Source organism: Lathyrus oleraceus, chromosome 2 (genome assembly GCF_024323335.1).
Source record: "Lathyrus oleraceus cultivar Zhongwan6 chromosome 2, CAAS_Psat_ZW6_1.0, whole genome shotgun sequence".
In the NCBI taxonomy this organism is placed as follows: Eukaryota; Viridiplantae; Streptophyta; class Magnoliopsida; order Fabales; family Fabaceae; genus Lathyrus; species Lathyrus oleraceus.
Window position 1 is genome coordinate 481,153,370 of NC_066580.1, and position 26,328 is coordinate 481,179,697.

The 26,328-nt window shown below is 36.2% G+C and overlaps 1 protein-coding gene, 1 non-coding gene and 1 pseudogene across 2 annotated transcripts; 1 reads left to right on the forward strand and 2 right to left on the reverse strand.

The window, feature by feature from the left end:
- Positions 1–3,103: 3,103 nt before the first annotated feature.
- Positions 3,104–4,070, forward strand: LOC127121568 (non-specific lipid transfer protein GPI-anchored 8). Its single transcript, XM_051052034.1, has 3 exons — positions 3,104–3,499; positions 3,584–3,625; positions 3,715–4,070. The coding sequence occupies exons 1-3, from the start codon at positions 3,196–3,198 to the stop codon at positions 3,807–3,809; spliced, it is 441 nt and encodes a 146-aa protein (XP_050907991.1). The 5' UTR covers positions 3,104–3,195; the 3' UTR covers positions 3,810–4,070.
- Positions 4,071–4,350: 280 nt separating this feature from the next.
- Positions 4,351–26,328, reverse strand: part of LOC127123857 (uncharacterized) — a 43,190-nt pseudogene continuing 21,212 nt past the window's right edge.
- LOC127124984 (small nucleolar RNA R71) lies at positions 7,637–7,743 on the reverse strand. The gene has a single exon (XR_007804453.1). It is a non-coding gene; the product is annotated as a small nucleolar RNA R71 (small nucleolar RNA).

Below are 26,328 nucleotides of genomic sequence, written 5' to 3' on the forward strand. Positions count from 1 at the left end.
AACGTGTGAAAAAACGTTTCTTAGGCAGAGAAAAGTCAAGGTGATCATGTCTCCCTAAGAAATAGGAATTCAATGGTCCATCATTGACTGAGTGGGTGATAAATCTTTCCAAGAAAACCTTAGGTCCAAGGTCTCTATAAATACATCTTCCCTAACAGGAGAAGAGCAGATCATAAGTTGGATGAAACATATCAATGTAAGATATCATTTTGTATGAGATATCGTAGAAGAATGTTATCTTTCTTCTACAAAGGTATACTTTGATGATAATTCAACTAGTTTTTTCACAAAGGTTCCTACAAGTGATAAGTTCCAGAACTCTTTCAACTTGCTTAACACTATCACATCATGAGTCATGTAAAAGGAAAATCAAATTACGAATGACTTGATCCTAGTTAAGGGATACATAGGCAACCATGGTCATTAAGGTAGAATCGATTCAAAAGAAACAATTTTAGTATATGTAGATGAATATTTTGTTTAAAGAGTAGAGCATAGCCAAATTAGCATCTTGCAAAATATGATATGTTATTTAGTGAAATGTTTATAGTTGCTTATGATGAGCGAGTGATGTAACTCCATTCATATTTGATGGTTTGACTAAATGAATGTGAGTTGTTAGTATATGATTCAACCCCAAACAACATCATCTTATAAATCATATTTTATGATATTAACACATATTATATCAAAGTTTATATTATTTAATATTCATATCTTTTTATAGAATTTTTTCTGATTATATTATTTTCTATTCAATTTTAATGAAGGTAATATTTAATATTATTTTATTAGAAGTTAAAATTCTATTGTAGCTGCAACAAAATAAGTATTATTAAATAAAATATTTTATTTTTAACTTCTGCACAATAAATTTTTTCTCTTTCTAAATTTTCAACCCAAATCTATTGAAATTCATCTTCTTATTTTTAAATTCACAATTTGTAAATTTTCATTCCTTATAGTTAGTGATTAGACTTATGTGTGAATGGACCGCTAAACTTCATCAATGATCGATGATACTCAATCAGTCAAGACAAGTAGCCAACCATGTTTTTCTTACATTCACCATTTCTACCTCTTCCTACCTACTTTCAGCTTTACTCTTCTCTCATTAACAATCAATGTTTCATCGTACAATTGTTGGGCCAGCTAAGAATAAATTAGACACATATGCTCGTGTAGAAGTTAATAATTGTATTTGTATACCAATTCATTTGTTTTTTTGTATTTATAAAAATTGTATAATTCATTTGACCAATTATATATTTTTCTATATCCTCAATTTGATTCCACCAAACTTAGCCTATAGAAATTAATTTAGAATATCATCCATCTCTATGATTTGTCCATTTAACAACTAGCCAATAAAAGATGATAAGGTTCATTACTAATTAACAAGTTGACTAATCCATGTTGGAATATTAACAACATAATGCTCTTATACAACTTTAGATGTTTGGTACGCACGTCAAAACTAGTCTCTTTATCATTTGGTTTGAACCAATCAATGCTTCAATATATCCAACCATGTCTTGAGTGAATCAAATGTCAACATCCATTTTTGTATCAAACTTCCTCATTAGTACAGTTATCTCCTTTTTTTTTAATTATATTTTTAATTTATAAATTTATGCTAATGGACAATTTTAAGAATGTTTTCAACATGGTAGATTTATTGATTTTTTTTTGTCCGAGGTGAGTAAAATCATTGACATTTTTTGGGACACGAGTCTAAGATTATGTCTCAAAGATCTTTTGGCCTTCACGTGATGGTATGAATTTAGTGGAAGTTGTTTCCTTAAAATATTGAGAGGTTGATGTTGGGGATGAAGTTTTTTGGAGGGATTATTAGTCAAGATGGAAGTTCTATCCAGGAATGTCCATGAAGAGAGCTATTAAGGTTGTTGAGTTAATGCATCTGCATGAGTATCACCAAACTGTTTTGAGCCTAAGAACGTGTCAAGCTAATTATATGGAGGAATCAACTATTTGATTTGATAAAAAATTGCGAATATCAGTTAAAAATATCAGGTTGGTGGAGACTCTTTCTTCGGGGACCTTCAGTGGAAAGTGACTTCTTTAACCATTATAGTTGGGGGATTGAGTTTATGACTTCTAGGACTCAATCTTTAGTGTTATAAACTTTTAGGATCATATATTGAGAAACAATGAGATATAGGGTATGAAATCTGATTTCAACAAAGATTTGAATGGTCTTTTTGACCCTAATAATTTTACTAGCAAGAAAATCATACTCCTAAAACATAATATATTTTGGTGAAAACCCTTTTTTAGTATAATTGTTTAGGATATGGACGTAAAGTTGGATATGACCACAAGAGAAAAAACATTTTTTGATTGTTTACTAGCAACAAATGCTCGGAAATTTCTCTTGCCATTTTTATTGATAGGTTATGCCAACACATGTTACCGGTAGAGTACCGTATTATCCTTAAATATCGTCTTATAATTTTTTTATTTCTTATTGATGATGTTTGTCTTGTTTGTTGTAAGACGTATTATGATACATTAGAGGAATATAAACTCCATTGTAAGGACCTTTCAAACTTCAAATATCGACACATCCTTATTAGAGATGTCTTATTTAATGTAGTTCGGTAGACCATAATATGCCTATAAAATTCTTGACCGATTCATAAGAGGAGAGATCGACACTTAGACCAACATATGTTCTTGTATACGGTTGAATAGGACGGAAACATGCATGTACGGATTTGATTAAGGTTTCACCGGTTGGATTGATGACCGAAAATTATACTATATTCAAGGGTGTTACGATTTGCTAATCTATATTATATTTAAGAGGTTAAATCACTATAAAAGAATTTCGACTCAAAAGTCCATGATTTCTACTAGGACAATGTAATGTTTTTATGAAGACATATAGAGACAAAGTAAGAATATTTTTCTGATGGTAGAGAATCTCTCCAAATAGCTTCATATACATTAATTCCTTTGCGGTGCTAATCTTACTTGAAAGACTCATCCTATTTATTATAATATATTCAAGTATAAAATAAACGTTTCCAGTGAGGCAATGGGAACTATATATATATATAACAACCCACTCTTCAAACCCAAACAACATATAGACATACGTATCAACATTGGAAAAATTAGAGTGGGAAAGAAATAATTAAGGTGTAATCGTGTCATTAGTTTCTTAACTAAATGGATAATTACACAATTATGTGGATTATGGTAGTGATTAGCATGATGGTGATTAGTTTAGTAGATGCACAAACGGCTCCACCTTGTGCTGATCAGATATTACCATGCATGGATTACCTAAACTCCACCAACCCACCAGACATTTGTTGCAACCCAGTCCAAGATATGTATCACACATCGCATGAAACATGTTTCTGTCAACTTGCAACTCCTGGACTACTTGAAGGTTTTGGTGTTCAACTTGATCAGGCTATCCAAGTTGTTCATGCTTGCGGTGTCGAGTTCGATGTCGCGTCCTGCAAAGGTATGTTCATCGCATTCTTGTCTTGTTTATAGAAAACTTTATATCGAATGTATCTGATCTATAATAATATTTGGAAAATTGCAGCTTCTTCTCCGGCTTTTTCTCCTTCATTGGTGACACCTCCAGGTAAAATGTCTCATAAGTTTATACTAATTACAGTATAAAACACCATGGGAGTGTTTTACTAATAATACTGAGTTTTTACGAATTTGCAGCAACACGTGGAAGTGATGAAGGAGGAGCAGATAAGATTACTTTAACTGGACTCAGTTTCATAATGTTCATTTGGGCATGTGTGCTGTTTCATTAAGAAGAAAGTGCCATGAGACAAAAAATATATATCTAATCCAAAATTGTATTTTGATATTTGATTTTCATTATTATTGAGTGTGTATCCATGAACGTGGTCTTTCATTATACAGATGTATTATTTTTAATGATGTGTGTCTCGTTAATGTCTTAAAATTAAATTCATTAATTTTAAAACATGTACAGCTTAAGATATTGGGAATCAATAATGTAGCAAAGTTATGGTTGACCATATATTTAGCTTCCTCTATATGTCAAGATACTTTGTAAACGCTGGCACTTTCTATCCTACTCTCTTTTTACATCCACTTTCGTAATGTTTTTTCTTTCAAATTTTAAATTAGACTTAAATTTTTTATTTTTTTTTATTTTTTAAAAACTAAACATTAACCCGTGGCACGGATATTTTAGAACATTATATATAAATTAATATAATGAATGAAAAATTGCAAACAAACTTATAGTACAATATAATTTAATATAAAATTTAGATTCGTATAATATTTTAAGTCACATTTGTTGATAAATAAGTAAACAAATAATTATTGAATATTACAAAAGATCTCTTTGTAAGCAACATTTTTAGTTTTAGTTGTATCTTGATCTTCATCATGAGTTAGTAATATTTTTAATCCTTTCTTTGAAGTAACCATTGACAGTGCCACATATAGTTGTTTATGAAAAAAAAATTGACGGAGGTACTCCAATAGATTTAAGTGATTGATCTTGACTCTTGTTGATAGTCATTGCAAATGAAACCACTAATGTAAATTATCGACGTTGAAATTTGAAAGAAATTCTTTTATCAGAAGGAGTCAACGATAACCTTGGAATAAAAATCTTTTGACCAATATTGTTACCGGATATAACCATTCCTTCAAGTATGTATCTTCCCATTTTTGTAATTATCAACTGAGTGTCATTGCACAACCCTAAAGGCTGATCAATATTTCTCAATAGCATTACCGGTACTCCAACCTTTAATCCTAACTTATGATTTGGAAGTCCAAAAGAAACAATTGTATTTAGAAATTCAGGAGTGTGCACATCATCTGACATATTAAGGCCAGACTTGGCATTACATGATGAATCATAACTCAAATAATTTTTTTCTTCTCCAGGTATTAAATCCAACATATAATCATTAATGACATCAATAATTGTATTATTAGGAGCTAAAATAACTCTATTATGAAAAAATAATGGATCATGCATGTTTTGCAATAAATTCGGATATGTCCTCTCAACAATAGATGAAAGAGGGTCGCCAAAGCTAGGAATCAACATATCATGTGGTATTTGAACTATGATATCAACATCGTTCACATCTCCAATGCTACCATAACCAATTCCCAATATCCAACCGACCATGATTATTTTGAAACAACTCTCAACTTGAAATAAAATGCCAATCTCCTCGATGCTCTTTGATAACATGAAATTATATCACATTTTAGGACTTAATTCAATTAAATTATATTATTATTTACTTTAATTTATTTCATTTTATCAGATATTACGCGGTATTTCCTTTCTATTTATCTCAGGTATCTATTTGAAGCAAAAGTAAAAAAAGGAAGAAAAGGAGGTGCAAAAAGAAGTTTTTGGAAACAAATAGCAAAAGCCAAGCCCAGTCCAAAGAAGGCACAGGCGTTGTGCCTGTGACGAGCGTCACAGAGGCTGTGACGAGCGGCACGCTGTATACATGCCTGTGACGAGCGTCACACATGGTGTGACGGACGTCACACCATTCCTCTACATTTTTGCCTTCAGAGACGTTGAGTCCTATTTGCACGCTGAATCCTATTTCCACGCCTATACCTCCGTTACGTGAAGACCCTTTGACGCGGACTACTTCTGAAGACCGTTACGGAAAGTGCCAATATAAATACCAGCTTTGCAAACCCTTCCTCGGTTCCACGCTCCCAGACAGTTTTCCAGTTTTAGTTTTTCTTTGCATTTTTTCTTTTTCCAGCAGCTTAAGCATATTCCTTATAGTACCTCTTTTATAATTGTTATATTGTTTCTTTAGCAATTCTATTTTCTTTTCTAGCATTTAATTAATTTTTTGCACAATAGTTTCTACACCGGGAACTATTGTGTACCTTTTAACGGATCTAACCTTACGTTAGAATCTAGTTTTTTTTATTCCTTCGTTTTATTTTTCTGCCTGATTGAAGAATTCAAGAACAAATCCAACCGGTCTGTGGTGGAGTGTTCAAGACTGCTATTTAATTATTCAGGTTCTATATTTATTTGTTGAATTTATATATGCTTGTTTTTACTATTAATTTATACTGTTTGCCTGCGATGAGTCTGTTTATGCATGATATTTATTTAAGTCTGTTTAGCATGTCTGGCTAATTTATTTAGGTATCGGTACGTAAAGTAAGCGGAATGAAGGAATCAAAACTAAGTCGGTTTATTTAAGTTTAAAATTAAAATCACTCTTTTTACGGTCTCAATTTACAGGTTTAATAACAAAGTTTTTGTACGAAAGTAAAAGACATAAAGAAGTTAAAATCAATAGAGCGAGAGTTTGAGGTTTTGACTGGACAGTGTAAATTGGACATTAATTCTAGATCAGGGCGAGAGCAATTTTTAGAGTTAATTAAATTCTAACCTTTTTCAAAAAGTATTTTTAAAGATTGAACGTGAGGGCGAGAGTTAAGCATTTGAATTTAATTATATAACCTAAGTCAACAGAGCGAGAGTTTGAGATAAGGGTGTTTAAACGATTAGTGTTTTCTTAAAAAGAGTTTCTACGATTCTATTGTTTTCAAAAAGTGGTTTTTGACTTAACTATAAGTGACAGCTACGTTAATATAAAATCATAGTTTATTCAACAGAGCGAGAGTTTGAGATAAAATTTTTAACCAATAGCGTTAACTGAAAAGATTTATTTTTAAAACCAAGAAACCAATAAAGAATTGATTCCCTAATTACGACGAATTACGTACCGATATCCGCTTATTAGATATTAACTTTAGATCCTATTTTAGTTTTAGTTTTTTCCCCCAAAAATCAAAGTATTACCTGCCTTAGCTTTACGAAGTAACCTTAGATAACGGTATATCGATTCATAAGTCCCTGTGGGATCGATATCTTTTAAAACTATGCGATAGAACTGTGCACTTGCAGTTTGTACCCCAATTCGACTCATAAAGTCGAGCGATCAAGTTTTTGGCGCCGTTGCCAGGGACTTTTATTTAGTCGATATCGTAACTCTCCTGTTACGCTGTAGAGACTAAGGCTTTTCTTTCTCTTTTCTTTCTTTCGTTGATTTGTATGCCACGCACTCGCTCACAAGGTGAGTCGCTCTACTTACGAATCAACGATATTGAACTATATCTCCGAGTCTTACGACGAATTCGGGAATATCGTGCTGCAAACAATCTACCTCCTGTAGAACTTCCTGATTTCAAAAATATTTTCCCTTCGATACCCGAGATGGCAGAACCAGCTCGTGCTCTTAGAGATTACGCCGCTCCATCGCAAGATGAACCGCATTCAAGTATTGCTCCTCCCGCAATCGAAGCAAACAACTTTGAACTCAAACCTTCACTGTTGCAGGCAGTGCAAAAGAACCAATTCTCTGGAAATCCTACCGAGGATCCTAACCTTCATTTATCCGTATTTGTCCAATACGTTGATACTGTTAAAGCTAATGGTGTCACTTCAGAGGCAATTCGACTTCGTCTTTTCCCTTTCTCACTAAGAGATAGCGCTAGAAGGTGGCTTCAATCTCTTCCTTCCAACTCAGTCACCACATGGAACGAGTTGAAGAAAGTTTTTCTTGCTCGATATTTTCCGCCAAGCAAAACAGCTATGTTAAGAGCCCAAATAAATGGATTTAAACAGAAAGATAACGAGTCTCTTTTCGAAGCATGGGAAAGATACAAAGACATGATGAGACTTTGTCCACATCATGGTTTAGAAGACTGGTTAGTAATTCATACATTCTATAATGGTCTCCTGTACAACACGAGGTTAACAATAGATGCCGCCGCAGGTGGTGCACTAATGAACAAACCTTATGCTGACGCTTACCAACTTATCGAAAGCATGGCTCAAAACCACTATCAGTGGGGAACCGAACGAACAGTGGTGGAAAAACCTCAAACGAAAACTGGCATGTACGAGATAAGTAACCTTGATCATGTTAATGCAAAAGTGGATGCTCTGGTCCAGAAAATTAAAAGTTTAAATGTATCACCTCCAGCCACCGTAGTTGCCATAACTCAGAATTACGAAGTCTGTGGAATCCAAGGTCACACTCCTGCAGATTGTCAACTCCTAACAGGAATCCAAGCGGAGCAAGTAAACTATGCTCAAGGAAGCCCCTACTCGCACACCTATAACTCAAATTGGAAGAATCATCCCAATTTTTCATATAAGAGTAATAATGCTCTATATGCACCTGGATAATCTCCAAATCAAGCCCCAGCTATACCTCTGGGATATCAGAAGCCGACCCCATCTACATCTAACAACAACGCCCCTAGGAAATCCAACTTGGAAATCATGATGGAAAACTTTATAGCTTCTCAACAGCAAACCAATAAAGATTTCTTAAACCAGAATGTACACACTGGCGAACAAATTAAACAACTAGCAAGTAAAGTAGATGCCCTGGCTACTCATAACAAAATGCTGGAAACGCAAATATCACAAGTAGCTCAACAACAAGCGCCTACTGCTGCCCCAACTGGTACATTTCCTGGCCAACCCCAACCTAACCCAAGAAGCCACGCTCATGCAATTATACTGAGAAGTGGAACGGAAGTGGAAGGACCGTCTGACCCAAGGATAGAAAACCAAAACTCTAAAAGGTCAATTGAGGAAAGTGAACCTAAGGAAAAGGCAGAGAGTAATAAGGAAACCGTAGAAAAGAAGGAACCTTATGTACCTCCACCACCTTATAAACCACCTATCCCTTACTCTCAAAGGCTTATTAAAACCAAAGATGCGGGCCAATTTAAAAAATTTGTCGACCTACTAAAACAATTAAACGTCACAATTCCGTTTACAGAAGCTATTACGCATATGCCCTCATATGCCAAGTTTTTAAAAGAAATTTTTTCTAATAAAAGAAAACTTGAAGATAGCGAAACCGTTACACTTACTGCTGAATGTAGCGCTATAATACAGAATATGCCTCCTAAACTTAAAGACCCAGGTAGTTTCTCTATACCCTGTCACATAGGAAAATTTGTCATTGACAAAGCCTTATGCGATTTAGGAGCCGGTATTAGTGTTATGCCTTTATCCATATGCAAGAGACTTGAAATGGGAGAATTAAGACCAACTAAAATGTCTGTGCAACTAGCAGATCGTTCCGTAAAATATCCTGTAGGAATTCTTGAAAACGTTCCAGTGCGCATAGGTCAATTCTACATTCCAACGGATTTTATAATTATGGATATTAGAGAAGATGAAGTTACACCCATTATACTGGGAAGACCGTTCTTAGCAACTGCCGGTGCAATCATAGACGTAAAACGAGGACGACTCACTTTCGAAGTAGGAGAAGAGAAAATTGAGTTCATTCTTTCCCAATTTTTGAAAGCACCTGCAATAGAAGATACATGTTACTTCATGGATATCATCGATGAATGCATAAAAGAAACGGAGTTAGAAAAAGACAAATCATCTGACTATCTTGTAGAAGACAAACTTAACCAATGTTTAGCAATAACACTGGACCCTACGCAATGCCTTAAGAAACCAACCTTAGACCTGAAAACACTTCCCAAGAATCTGAGATATGAATTCCTAGACTTAGAGCTTGAACGACCAGTGATAGTTAATGCTGACCTAGGAAAGCTCGAAACAGAAAAACTCCTGCATATCTTAAGAAAATATCCAACCGCACTAGGTTACAACATCACCGATCTTAAAGGAATAAGTCCTTCTATTTGTATGCACCGCATCATGTTAGAAGAAGACTGTAAAACTTCTAGGGAACACCAGAGAAGACTAAACCCGATCCTGAGTGAGGTAGTGAAGAAGGAAATAACCAAGTTATTAGAGGCAGGCATCATATATCCTATATCTGATAGCAAATGGATTAGTCATGTACACGTAGTACCAAAAAAAGGAGGTATAACAGTCATTGAAAATGAAAAAGGAGAAACTATAACCAAACGAATCGAATCGGGATGGAGAATGTGCATTGACTATAGGAAACTAAACAAAGCAACCCGAAAAGATCATTTCCCTTTACCATTCATTGACCAGATGTTAGAACAATTAGCAAAACATTCACATTTCTGCTATCTAGACGGTTACTCAGGTTTCTTTCAAATACCAATTCACCCTGATGACCAAGAAAAGACAACGTTCACGTGCCCTTTTGGTACCTTCGCTTATAGACGAATGTCGTTTGGCTTGTGTAATGCTCCTGCAACTTTCCAAAGATGCATGATGGCAATATTCGTCGATTTTCTAGAAAACATCATGGAAGTATTTATGGATGACTTTTCCGTATGCGGACAAAGCTTTGAAGAATGTCTTGAAAACCTAGAGAAAGTTCTAGAGCGATGTGTAAAAGTAAACCTAGTACTTAATTGGGAAAAATGCCACTTTATGGTACAAGAAGGAATTGTTTTAGGACACATCATCTCAAATAGAGGAATTGAAGTAGACAAGGCCAAAATAGAGGTAATCGAAAACCTTCAACCTCCGAAGACTGTGAGAGAAGTACGAAGCTTCTTAGGACATGCCGGTTTTTACCGACGATTCATTAAAGACTTCTCTAAAATAACTAAACCGTTGACCGGATTATTGATGAAAGATGCTGAATTCATATTCGACAATAAATGTTTAGAAGCATTTCAAACGCTTAAACAAGCACTGATCTCCGCACCCATAATGCAGACACCAGATTGGAATGAACCATTCGAAATAATGTGTGATGCCAGCGATTACGCTGTAGGTGCTGTTTTAGGACAACGAAAGGATAAAAAGCTTCATGTTATATATTACGCAAGTAGAACTCTAGATGAAGCACAAATGAATTACGCCACAACCGAGAAAGAACTTCTAGCAGTAGTGTTTGCGCTAGATAAATTTCGTTCTTACTTAGTCAGAGCCAAAATAATCATCTACACTGATCACGCTGCTATCAAATACCTCTTAACTAAAAAGGATGCAAAACCTAGACTCCTAAGGTGGATCCTGTTACTACAAGAGTTCAATTTGGAAATCAAAGACAAGAAAGGAACTGAAAACGTAGTAGCAGATCACCTCTCTAGACTTGAGAACCTTGAACCGCAAAGAACAGCAATTAACGATGCTTTCTCGTACGATAAGCTTATAGCTACTTTAGAAGAAAATAACGCTGATAAACAGGTAGAAGCTACCTTAGCAATATCTGTTACACCGTGGTACGCTGACCTCGTCAATTATTTAGCTGCCGGAATAGTTCCATCTACCTTATCCTACCAACAGAAGAAACGATTCTTCTACGACATAAAACATTATTACTGGGATGACCCCTTACATTTTAAAAAAGGTCCCGATGGTATTTTCCGTCGGTGTATACCCGAAGAAGAGGCAGAAAGTATAATCCAACACTATCACTCCGCTCCTTATGGTGGACACGCAAGTACATCCAAGACCTGCTCTAAAATCCTACAAGTCGGTTTTTACTGGCCAAGTATATGGAAGGATGTGCATGCAGCTATTAAGAAATGTGACAGATGTCAACGCACAGGAAACATATATAGACGTGACGAGATGCCACAAAAGAGCATTTTGGAAGTAGAGATTTTCGACGTGTGGGGAATAGACTTCATGGGACCTTTTCCATCCTCTTTCGGCAACAAATACATACTCGTGGCAGTTGACTACGTATCAAAATGGATTGAAGCTATAGCTTCCCCAACTAACGACACACGAGTAGTAACTAGACTCTTTAAGAATATAATATTTCCAAGGTTTGGTGTCCCAAGAATAGTAATCAGTGATGGTGGATCGCATTTCATATCCAAAGTACTCGAAAAACTACTGCTTAAGTATGGCGTAAGACATAGAGTAGCGACACCTTACCACCCTCAAACCAGTGGGCAAGTGGAAGTATCTAACAGAGAAATCAAACAGATACTAGAAAAAACAGTCGCCACTTCAAGGAAAGACTGGTCATTGAAATTACCAGAAGCTTTATGGGCATACCGAACTGCTTACAAAACACCCATAGGGACAACCCCATTTAAGCTAATTTATGGAAAATCCTGTCACCTCCCGGTAGAATTAGAACATAAAGCCTATTGGGCTATTAAAAATCTAAATTTAAACTATAAAGCCGCCGGTGAAAAGAGAATCCTTGATATAAGCGAATTAGAGGAACTCAGAAGAGACGCTTACGAAAATGCCAGAATTTACAAAGAAAGAACAAAACAATGGCATGACAAGCGAATATCGAGGAAAATCTTCAAACAAGGCGATACAGTCCTTTTATTTAACTCCAGACTAAAGTTATTTCCGGGAAAACTACGATCTAGATGGTCAGGTCCTTTTCAAATCACCAATGTTTTTCCCAGTGGAGCAGTAGAAATTAAAGGCAAATCTATGGAACCATTTACCGTAAACGGGCAACGTCTAAAACATTATCACTATGCAGAAAACAATGAAGATTCGCAAGTCTTGCACTTAGACGAAATGCCTCCAGAAATTATAGATTATAATTGATTGTTTTTATGTCGAGCTTGCGACATTAAACAAAGCGCTTAGTGGGAGACAACCCACAATTATTTTATTATTTCCTTATTCTATTATTATTATTTTTCTATTTCTTCCTTAATTATTCTTTTAATTTCTGTTTAGTATTCATTCTTAATTTATCTTAATTTATTAAAAACTTTTCTCTTCTTTCGGCATTTGGCCAAATCCTGACTAAAACTCTTGTTTTTCTTTTCTCTAGCTAACACTAACCTGATGGGACATATTGATCGTATGGGTATCAAATTCAGAGGAACTGCTCAGAAACAAAAGTTTGAGGAACTAGCCACGAGAGAGATGCTACCTAGCCTGTATGCTGATGACTGGGCAATGACTGCCCTTGGACTAAGACAAAGTGTCCTGTATTTGCTGAATCAGATAGGGTGGGAAACCGCTCCTATCCGTAGACAATCTGTCACTTACCGGAGACTGACTCTAGAATTCCTTAGTTCTCTGATCTATCTACCCAGCCATGGAAAAGGAATAAGCAGAGGTTTTATACAGTTCAGAATGTTTAACATGGAGTACCAATTTAATATTCAAGATTTTACCAACCTTTTAGGTTTCCCTACATCCTTTGACACATTCACAGTGAGCCAAGAGGAACTTTTCGAATATAGAGAACTCGAACACTTTTGGGGTAACTTGACTGGGAATGACGATCCCGAGGAACATGAGTTTCTCTCTGGAAACATACATAATCCGGCCTTTCGTTATTTCCATAAGATCCTGACCCACACCTTATTTGGGAAGAAGCCAAACAGTACCACAGTTTCGTGATGAACTCTTCATCATATTTTGCGCTTCTCAGAACCGTCCAGTAAACGGTGCCACTTTTATGTTAGCAAATTTGGACCACCTTATCCAAGATGAGCGAGCACCAATTCGAATAGGCGGTTTGATAACTATGATAGGTAATGCTATTGGATTACGTCAGCCTATGCTTGACTTAAGCCCTTTTTGTGGCATTACTACTATGAGTATACCCTTCCTTTTCAACACTTTGTTTATAGCAAACCTAAGGTATGATGAGTTTGAGCTTATTATTGATAACCAAGTTCTTTGCCTATTCACCATGCCCGATCCTAGGACTAGTGTTCATAACCGCAACAACTGGCTCTACAACCTGAACGAAACCCCCTCTCCTGCTAGATCCACTGAATCCATCCAGGACTATGAGATTTGTGATGACTATGAGATTTATGATGACCAGATTCCTTATGCTGAATCAGATCCTCAGACACCATCTGGATATTATGATATTGATCCTCCTCCTCAACCTGCTCAGACCGAAGAATCGGCAATACCCGACCTTAGACATCATATGCCCGGAACTGATTATAACACTGCCATGGAAGCTTTGATGTCAGAACAAGATGCCCTCAGAGAAGAATTCACTAGCTTGAGGCACGAATTTCTGGGATACATGAACAGTATGACAAACCAGTTTCACGAGTTGCTATACCGTGTTAACTCCTTTGCTCCTCCGGCCAGAGATCGTGCAGATGGATAGAATTTATTTATTTTTCTTAGTTATTTAGTCTTAAGTTAGATTAATTATTTAATGTTATTTCAAATTATGTTCGTATTTGTTTCTCTTTCGCACTTTTTGTTTTTCTCCATTGTTACATTATGATTATTTTATTGAAGCTATTTATTCATTTTATTATGTAATATCTATTATGCTCTCTACTGTTGCTGCCTACATGACTTATTAAAGAACAATATATTTATGCATCATTGTGCAAAGTAGAATGACGTGCAAGAAAATTAAATAGCAAAATAAAATAATCTGGAGCAAAACAAAAAAAATAAATAATAATAATAAAAATAAATTACCAAGTTATTCTGAAGAACGCTAGCTGAAGCCATGCCAAAAAGACTGTGTGACGAGCGTCACACAATCTATGACGGACGGCATGCCAAGTACCTGTTACGACCGTCACGCCCCTGTGACGAGCGTAACACCTGTCTGACTAGGTGAACGTTACAGTGCCGTTGGAGACGAACGTTACACCCTTTCACTTTTTACCTTCCCCATTTATTCCCATTAACCCACACTTATTTACTTTTCAACCACCTCCTTTCCAACTTCCAAATTCTTTTCCTATAAATACCCATCAAAACCCCCCTCCATTCACCACAATCCACTCTCTAATATCAAATACATTTCTTTCCTTTATTACTCCTTTAAATTCATTCATCAGTATGGCGGGAAATCAGAATTTCGGAAATATCATCTTCCGATCCGGAGACGAAAACTATCAAAGGGAGCAATTCGAGCGCTTCCAACAGCGAGGCGTCATCTCTACCAGGTATCCTGATTAAACTTGTTTACAACAATTAGGATTACTTCAAGGTATCGAGTGGATGCTCCGCCTTGCCGATCTAACCTTTCTATGTACGCATAATCAACCCACCTACCCATCCCTAACCTTAGAATTCTTAAGTTCATACGCGTACAACACTCCAGCCGGTGAGGACGAATTCTTAACCGGTACCGCAACCTTCCGTATGTTCAACACCGAGTACTCCTTAACCCAAAACCAATTGAGTACCATGCTACAATTTCCCACAGAAGGTCAAGTCTACCCCAGAATCCCTCCTAACCTAAACTGGAGCACAGTTGCTGCTTTCGACCTCTTTAGGAAAATATCCGGAGTAGATGCCAACAACTGAGAAGAGCTCCTTGTTTCCCATATACATAACCCAACTATACGGTACTTTATCTGTATCCTACAAAACACCGTTTTTGGAAGACCGAACAACAGCAAGGTCAACGCAAAGGAACTCTTCTTCCTCGAATGCGTCTTCGAACCGCAGGCTAAGGTAAACGCCGCCTCCTTCCTATTTCATCATATCCGCACCTTATGCGCTAGAGGCCGTCAACCTTTTGTAATTGGTGGATTAATAACCACCATAGCACTTGGCTTAAACCTAGGGGACCGACTCCAAACTTTAGAATCTTTACCTCCCCTATTTATGGATATAAGCTACTGTCGATCCAACCGCCTAATAAAGAACCGAATAGGCGGAAAATATTACCTTATGGTGAATAACCAGGCCGTCCCAAGCGTTGTTCTCCCCAACACTTCCCTAACCGATGTCACCAATCCCAACCGCCACCTCTATGATCTGAATGCTCCCGAAGCTACCGAGCCTTCGCATACAAACCCGTCTGCAGACGAGTTCGAAGAAATGGAGCAAGGTGATAACGCTCCTGAACAACAATCAGTCCCGCTCAACCCTTCCGATACTACAGCTGGCCCATCCTCCCGACGTCGTCGACGAAGAAGGCCTGCAACCAACGACGACATCATGGATGCTATTGATGGTATGCAAGCACAGAATCTCGAAATGATGCAAATGATGCGCCAAATGCAACAACAGCAGGCAGAGAGGAATACCATAACCGATCAGCGGTTCACTGAGTTGTTTAGCAGGTTCGACAACTTAGACTTACGTCAGCGATCACCAGGCCCAAGAACAAGAGGCGGAAGACAACCTTAACTTTTCTTTTTTCCTTTCTTTTTTGTATTTCATTTCTTTTCCTTCAAACATTGAGGACTATGTTTTATTCAAGTATGGGGGGGAAAACCATGTTCTTTCTATCCTCCATTTTCCTTTTCAAGTATGTACCTTTCTTTTCATTGTTATTTCTTTTCATTGTTATTTCCCTTATATAAAAAAATAAATATATATATATATATATATATATATATATATATATATATATATATAAATATAAATATATATATATATATATATATATATATATATATAAATATAAATATATATATATATATATATATATATATATAAATATAAATATATATATATATATATATATATATATATATATATATAATATATATATATATATATATATATATATATATATATATTATATATATATATATATATAAAAAAGAATAATTTATTTTAAGTCAAGTCCCGAGTGTGAAAATTTCGTATTATCTATTCCCCTCAATTTTCTTTAGCCATAACAGAAATTTAACACACCCAGTAAGTATAAGAGTTGCTTATTTTATAAAACTTGAGTGAAATCAAGACAAAAATTATTACCATAACAACGCTCTAAGAACCTCAACATGTTAGATCAGGATAAGTACCTATTATACCAATCCCTTGAACTTTTAGTTTTATAGTAACCCCGAGTAGTTTATACGAGAAGTCAGCACCATCTTAATAGCAAACTACGTGGAGAGCCGATGAATATAAGTGAACGATTCCCAAAGTAACATAAATATATATATATATATATATATATATATATATATATATATATATATATATATATATATATATATATATATATATATATATATATATATATATATATATATATATATATATATATATATATATATATATATATATATATATATATATATATATATATATATATATATATATATATATATATATATATATATATATATATACATATCAGGAAATGCACTAATTAAGTTAGGTGATCCTTACCAGATCATTTAATCTAAAAGTTGCAGATCATACAAAAGCATAATACGAGAGATCCATTATGAGTTGGTTCAGTAGGTATCTGGTACTGAACTTGGTAGGGCGGACTACGGTCCGATCCCCCGCAATTTGCAATGGACTGAATAACGAAGTTATCCGACTTATGTACCAGAACTTCTAGCTGAAAGGGGATCAGAATCACTAACCGGTTACTCCACTATGTGCGCGAAAAGATAAAGGGCTTAATGTGATTTCGCTAGAATGAAAACGGGTGAAATAAGAGTAAAGGAACTAGGACAGCTATAATGGCATTACTTGAACTGGTTTGCATAAGTTGAGATTATCTGAGGTTGTGACGGTGGTTGTCGATGTCAAGATTAAACTCAAGTCACTTCTAAACAAGGTTTACATGCAACCTAGTACGAATTGATGTGTGTTTTGAAATTTCATCTGGCTAAAATTTTTAAAACAAGTTTTATACCGTATTTTGCTTGAGGACACGCAAAGATCTAAGTATGGGGGAGTTTGATAACATGAAATTATATCACATTTTAGGACTTAATTCAATTAAATTATATTATTATTTACTTTAATTTATTTCATTTTATCAGATATTACGCGGTATTTCCTTTCTATTTATCTCAGGTATCTATTTGAAGCAAAAGTAAAAAAAGGAAGAAAAGGAGGTGCAAAAAGAAGTTTTTGGAAACAAATAGCAAAAGCCAAGCCCAGTCCAAAGAAGGCACAGGCGTTGTGCCTGTGACGAGCGTCACAGAGGCTGTGACGAGCGGCACGCTGTATACATGCCTGTGACGAGCGTCACACATGGTGTGACGGACGTCACACCATTCCTCTACATTTTTGCCTTCAGAGACGTTGAGTCCTATTTGCACGTTGAATCCTATTTCCACGCCTATACCTCCGTTACGTGAAGACCCTTTGACGCAGACTACTTCTGAAGACCGTTACGGAAAGTGCCAATATAAATACCAGCTTTGCAAACCCTTCCTCGGTTCCACGCTCCGAGACAGTTTTCCAGTTTTAGTTTTTCTTTGCATTTTTTCTTTTTCCAGCAGCTTAAGCATATTCCTTATAGTACCTCTTTTATAATTGTTATATTGTTTCTTTAGCAATTCTATTTTCTTTTCTAGCACTTAATTAATTTTTCGCACAATAGTTTCTACACCGGGAACTATTGTGTACCTTTTAACGGATCTAACCTTACGTTAGAATCTAGTTTTTTTTATTCCTTCGTTTTATTTTTCTGCCTGATTGAAGAATTCAAGAACAAATCCAACCGGTCTGTGGTGGAGTGTTCAAGACTGCTATTTAATTATTCAGGTTCTATATTTATTTGTTGAATTTATATATGCTTGTTTTTACTATTAATTTATACTGTTTGCTTGCGATGAGTCTGTTTATGCATGATATTTATTTAAGTCTGTTTAGCATGTCTGGCTAATTTATTTAGGTATCTGTAGCGGTGTATTCGCCGCTATATGATTTATTGATTAAACCATAAGCAAAGTATACAATGAATCGAGTCGCCACCGCACTTTTATTTATCCTAAGGACTGGTTAAAAAGCGAACAAAAACCTAAGAAGTTTTACACGTAGAAAACTAATGAAAAAGATCAGAGAATCTGGGTAAGGGGTAAATTACGCAATGGGAAGGTGTTAGGCACCCATCACGTCCTAGGTACTCCTAGGGAGCCCTTTTCACACTTGTTGTATAAAAATGTTTATTTGTTTTGACATATTGTGCAAACATGAATGGGATGATGAGAAAAGAATGTACAAGTTAATTATTTTTGTGTTTGAACGGATGAACCCGTTGCCTACGTACCTTCCATCAAAGGTAAGGATCAAAATGCCGTAGTTCGGCTAAAAGATTTCCAAAAATTAGTGAGTTCATTTTAAAACACAAGCACTAAGGCTTTTCATTACCAATGGGAGAAAACTCAACCCGAATCAACAATCCACCATGCGAGGACGGCTTCAACATACTAGTGAGGGGTTAACCCTATAATAAGTATGGAAGACTTACAATCAACTCACTAAGGATAAGGCAAGATTTACATCAACCACTATGGTAATTAAAACCTACGGCTAATGTATGAAAACATATTAACAATGGACAAAGCCAAAACAATTGAATGAGTGAAGTTAATTGATTATGAATATTCACAAAATATGGTCAAGGTATGATTAAGATTGATTCAAAAAAGTGTTATGAAAAGTGAAGTTTGAAAAGTCAAGGACTTATGGTTCAGGTTTCTAATTTGAAAAGACATGAAGATGTTTGCACAACAAGTCAAAGTCTTTGAAAGCTAAGTGTGAAAAGGGTTAGGATAAAGAGGGTATGGATGATGGAATGTAAAACTTCTTAGAAAGGTTCACCTCTTGAGATCATATAGAAGATGATTCAAGTGTGTCCTTAGGAATAAGCAACAATGCAAGTAAGCAAATAAAAGCGAGGTGATACCGGATGCCATCAATGGTCTTATACCAATCTCACAAACAAAAGCGGATATCGGATACCAATAAATGGGTTTACACCAATCTCCTAAAACAAAACAATGATACCGGATGCCATCAATGGTCTTATACCAATCTCACAAAGCAAAAGCGGATATCGGATACCAATAAATGGGTTTACACCAATCTCCTAAGGTAAAATAAAACTTGGATGTCAGATGCCAATCTATCTGGACTTATACCAACCTCCAAAGGATGATCATGGGAATACAAACGCCAACAACATGGTCTTACAATTGCATCCTCACATACAACAAACAAACAAAATCATTTAAGCAATGGACATGAGTGACCAATGAAATGGTCTTACACTCTATCCCTTCCAAATCATAGGAACAATGGCCAAAGAACATGGTCTTACAATTGTCCTCAATGGGTAAACTCAAATAAACCACAAGATATGCAATGATGATCATGCAATAATGAACAATCAATGATGCTAAGTGCACAAAGGCAAGCAAGTATGTACAAATGCAACAAGCAATCAATCAAACAAAGTCATTTAGCACTCACTATAACCAAACAATTAGGCTCAATCAAAGGGTTAGACTTAAAAAGTCAACTGGAATAGGGTAAATGGTGCTCTTAACCTTGACATTGAGAGCCAAGGTGAAGCAGATGAAAGGATATGAGGGGTGTGCCTCATCACTCTTATCCCTGGTCAGGGAGAGCATTGAATATTAGAAGGTGTGGGAGTTCAGAAAGATGGAACTCTCTCCACAAGTTAGACTCGATAGATCTTGGGTTTTTACTCACTATGCGTCAACACATGTGGTGTGAGCAAGGTGAGTGACTCACAGAATAGTAGGAGATAGGCTACATATCTCTTTTGTCTACCAATTGCCTCACATGAGGTCTTTACCTGCTTGGGGACAAATTTAAACAATCACAAACATCGCCTCTTAAGGAGGACTTCAGACAGGTGCCTGGCTAAATAACAAGCCAGGTCTTCCAGACTACATGGAGACAAGAGAGTCTACCTCAATGCTTAAGCAAAGCAAAGCAATAGCAAGTTCTCAAAGGAACTAAAGCAACTATGGTACCTGAAATCAATCAAATATAATCAGTATCCCAATCACAAAGTCAGAACAGACAAGTTATGAACCAACAGTCAACACAATCAATCACATGTGCAAAGCACAAACTCAAAGCAAATGAGTTAGCATCCTACAAAACAAACCAAGTTAGTTCATCACAATCAATTAAACCAAACTCAATCAACTTGAATTAAACTCCTTAAAGCAATTGCTTCTTTAACCTGAAAAAACAACTCAAATGTGAGAAGTAGGACCACTAGGACAAGCCTAGGGTCAAAAGGAGGTGAAAAATTCAAAACAGCAAGTGAAAATTGATTAAAATCAAGATTTATCAAACGAGAGTAGAATCCAATTGGTCTAACATCAAAACTATGCACCAAATCTAATTCATACACAAAACATGTCAAACTATGCATTTTGAAATCACATTGGAGCAAACAGAATGATCACAATCAAACCAATACCAAAATAGCTCAATAAATCCCCAGAAAATTCAAGCTTAAACAGAACACATTCAATGAGCTACATATCAAATTTCATGCTATTTGGACCAGAGGAAGTATGGAAATTAAATTCAACAAGTCATAGTGTACAAGAACAAACTCAAATAAGGCCACAAATCATGTATCAACTTTAGGCAAGTGTAAAACAGAAATGGCATAAGATAAATGAACCACACCAAAGCCAAAATGAATTTAAACATGTTAAAAATCAATCCACAAAGTTTCAGCTTCATATGATAAGGCATGAGAATTTCACAAAGCATGGAAGTTCCACACTCAAAAAGAATTCACAAATGACCAAACAACAAAGCAAAATCCCAATCAAATAGGGAATGAATCTAAAAATCTACCAAAAAATCGTGCTCAAACTAGACATACATAAGTAATCACATGCAAAAATTCAGAGCAATTGGCATAGCATAAGCATGGAAACAAAATTCAAGAAGTTGGACAAAACCTAGTGTGACATACATTGTCACACTCATGAAGATCACATCATATCTCTCAATCCAGAAATGCAAAATTAGCAAACCATATACCAAAATCACCAGGAATGAGTCTAGATCATGCATGTAAAATTTCAAGCATTTTGGAGCAAGCATCAAGATTTCATGAATGAAATGGCAAAACATATGCAAGAAACATACATGAACAAAGATATTAGGCCAAAATAAAAACCATTCGTGCACAACTTGTGTTATCATGCTCATAAAAAACTAGATGAAAAATGGAGATAGATGCAAAAATCCCCACACAATTTGGATCATCCAAGAATTATTTATGAATTTTTGAAGTTTATGATGAAAAATGAAATAAACATTTAAGGAAATAAAATGAATTAATGCTGCGAATGGCAAACTTGTAATTACGCTGCGTTACAATGAAACGCAGCGTTTCATTTAATCCACATGGCGCCGCGTGATTCGCTGCCGGGCGCGAGAAACACAATTTGAACGCAAGGCACAGGAAATGCAGATCAAACGCGAAAACTGAAGTGAAAATTTGAACACAACATCGTGTTCTTCATGTTCATACTGGTCAACAGCAAATCATCACAAAAATCATCATGCCATATACCAATCGAATCATCACATCATGTAGATCACTAATCTAACAAGCAATTAACCTAATTCTAATCATGCTTCACGGATCGATCAAATTAAGTTTCACATTCAAATGTTCAGATCCACATAACTTCATAAATACCTAATGAAAATTCATGATCTAAGTTGCAGTGTAACCTATGTTCCACGATCTACCTAAGCCACATGTTAATTTCAAGAATCGAAGGTTTTGAAATCTCACCTTATGAATGTGCAGTTCTTGATTCTGGTGATTTCGAGGCTTGGAAGTTGAAAACAGAAGTCCAATGATGATTAGGAAGATGAATGGAGTGTGTTCTTTAGCTCAGAAATGCTTGATGATGAAGAACTTTCAAACTGCCATGGAAGCTCAAGATGTTAACAGTTGCGATTCAGCCAAGTTCCTCGTGGTTTCTCCTTCAACAGATGAGCAATAGTACCTACAAATAATGATTAACACAAGAGAAACCAAAAAGAATCATGAAATTCGAAGGAAAAAGTGAGAAAAAGTTTGAAGAATTTTGAGAGAATTTTGAGATTTGGATCTGAGAAAATGAATGTGGATGTGGATTTTCTGTTATGATTAGGCTCTTATACCTTCTGTTAATCCAGCTACTAAACATGATTAAGCCAAATTGGAAGTGATTAGCAAGAAGCTCATGTTATGTCAATTGGCAAAATTGCCCTTTCTCACCTTGAACCAATGGAACAGTAAACTTTTGCTTGCAGCAAGTCATAAATCATGTTTAGAAGCTATTCAAATTGGTTTGGCATGAAAATCCCATGTACTTTTGAAAATCACTATTTTTCCCACCAAAAATTAATTGGTTCACTTGAAAAATGACCTTTTTATGTGATGATTTTTGATGAAATGTAATGATGCATTATGATAATACATGTCAAATGGGATTTGCTCAAAAAAGAATCACTCAAATTGGCCAAATGGTTTGAAAGTTATGCCTCCTTGAAATTCCAAAATTCTTGAAAATGATTTGATCATAACTTGCCAACCACACATGAGAAATGAGTGTTCTTGGACTTTTTGGAAAGGCAAGAGCAAGATCTTCAACTTTCATGTTGGACAAATTTTTATTTGAAGCTTGTTTGGACATGTAAATTTGAGGAGAAGAACTTTCCATTTTTGGCAGTTGAAAATTACAGGTCATTGCTATTTTGGGAAACTTCTTGTATGACCTCAAATCCTTCACTGTGGATGTTTGAAATGTCAATTGAGGCTTGTATGGACATGAATGAGACCTTTCTAACCCTCTCACACCTTCCAATTCCAGATTAAATGCACAGTTGACCACAATTGACTTTGCTAGGGTTTTGGTTGACTGAGCCATGTTCTGATGACTTTCAAGCCTCTTTCTCTTGAGATCTTGATTCCAAATGATGTCACAACTCATATGAACTCTTGATGAATGATCATGGTGCCCAAATTCTTCAAGAATGGCCACCATCCATTGCTCAATGAATGATTTGACTGTTTTGACCTAGTTTGCTTCATCTGCAAGAAACAAGGTTAGATGACAATATTTTTGTACTTTTGGTTAGTAAACAAATGAAAAGCAATGATATACAAATGCAATACATGCTTGGTGATCAAGAATCACACTCACAAGATAGCCCACCCACTAGGAGGCCAGCAAAGGTGCACAATGATCCTTGAGGCAATGAATGATATGATATGATGCCTTGAGGGATCTTAGGGCCAAAATTGGGGTCTTACAGATGCCCCTATTTAAGTTCATTCTAGCCGGAGAAGTGAAGTTTAGAAATCTTCATATCGATGCGGTAGAATGGGCTTAAATATCAGTAATGAGACAAATTTTGGTCCCTAAGAGACCTCATGATGCAAATGTATGCGTGTAAAAGACACAAACTCTGTGGGGATATAGTTCGCACAGAAGAAAAGACGATCCATCGGAGTAATACACTCACCAGGCACAGAGACTCTAACAGGACTCTTATTGGGGATAATAAAAGAAAAAGAATGCGTGAGCAGGACACGACTCTGATTTAGGGAACACAGAAAACAGACTGGAGACCTTATTGGGGGAAGTAAAGGACTCACACTGGGGATCAGAGGATTTCCAAAGGAAACACATCCATTGGAAAGACTCAAGCTGACTCACACAATGCACGTACTGGGGATAACACCAATACAGCAACACAAATAGCAACACAAATCCGCTGGGGAAATCTAGAAAAGACTTTCCAGGGGAAGCCAAGGATGAGATGTTACCGGTATAAGGGCAACAAACTCAGGAAGAATGAATATCTAAGACCGGTATAAGGGTGAGAGATATCAATCAATCCAAACATCTGAGAAAGACCTGAAAAAGGTACATCAACTCAGGCAAATCTGACTCCACAGGGGACCAAGGTCATAATAGGGAGCAGAAAGGAAGGAACACCAGGGATACCGAGGTATATAATAGGTGACCGACCAAAGCGTGAATTGGTATATATGCCAAAACACTCATCATCCTGAAGAAAGCTAGAAAAGCAGACTTGTTCATAGGATGGATACTCAATTCCACAAGGAATATGAATCTTACTCTGCGGAGAAAACAATCAACAGATTGACCCAAGAGTGCATGAGACATATTATTCATTACCGGCAGACCGTGAATAATATACTCGAAAAGGAAGAGACACCAGAGATACCGAAGTATATAATAGGTGACCTACCGAAACGTGAATTGGTATATATGCCAAGACACTCATCATCCGAAAGGAGGGCTTGAAAGCAAATCGACTTACAGGATGGACATTCGAATCCACAACAGGAAAACGATTCTTACTCAACTGGGGACACAAACCCAAAGAGTGCATGAGATATAATATCCATTACCGTCAGAACGTGGATAGAATACTCGCATGAGATACATCATCTATTACCGACAGACCGTAGATAATACACTCGCATGGTAAGAAACACCAGGGATACCGGAGTATATAATAGGTGATCTACCGAAAACGTGGATTGGTATATATGCCAAAACACTCATCATCCAAAACACAAACTGGTTAAAGGATGGGTATTCGATTCTACGAAGAATACGAATCTTACTCTATTGGGGAAGATCAACAAAGGATTCCAACCAAAGAGTGAAAGAGATATATTATTCATTACCGGAAGACCGTGAATAATATACTCGAAAAGGAAAAGACACCAGAGATACTGAAGTATATAATAGGTGACTAACCAAAGGAGAGACAATCGGTACCAAGCATCCGGGTAAACGAAAGACAACTCAAAGGGGATAAATTGCAAGCATCCGGCAATTATCCAAACAACAAATATTCGACCCCGCAAAGGGAAACAACGAATCTTACTCGACTAGGGAAACACAAAAGGCTTCGACTGAAGAGTGCATGAGATATATTATCCATTACCGTCAGAACGTGGATAACACACTCGCATGGAAGATTATCCACAACCGGTTACTGGGTTAACAAAGGATAAATCAACCGGAAAGAAAGGCATCGGGATACCAAAACTAGGTATATAATGATGACAAATCACTAGCAAACGGTGAAAAGACCCACTGGCAACTTCCAAAGGGATAACACTGCGAGCATACGGCAATGATCCAGAAGACAACTTGCTGGGGATAGATTGCTAGCATCCGACAATTATCCACAAGCAAAGGGAGGAATATCAACATCAAATATTGAATGAAGATAACCACAAAGAGTAACCATCATCAGTTAGGATGAACAACAAGGTTAACTCTGCAAAAGGGGAGAAATTAGGGTTTACAACTACCGAATACGGGGTAGAATACCAAAATCTGGCTGAGGAAACAAGAGGTTAACACTACCGACTACTGGGTAGAAACCATAGACTCAGCTGGGATAAAATTGCAAGCATCCGGCAATTATCCACTCGTACCATAAGGCACAAACTCCGATGGGGAGAACAATCACAACATGGGATTTATAACTACCGAATACGGGGTAGAAGACCACAAACTCCACTGGGGATAGGGTGAATGAAGGCCAAATATCGAGCACTTATTCAACTTATTCCACAGGGAAACGCAAACTCTGTTGGAGATAAAAACCACAGCAACAGAAGATCCATCATCAACCAGCACGAACCACAAAGGTTACTTCTGCTAGGG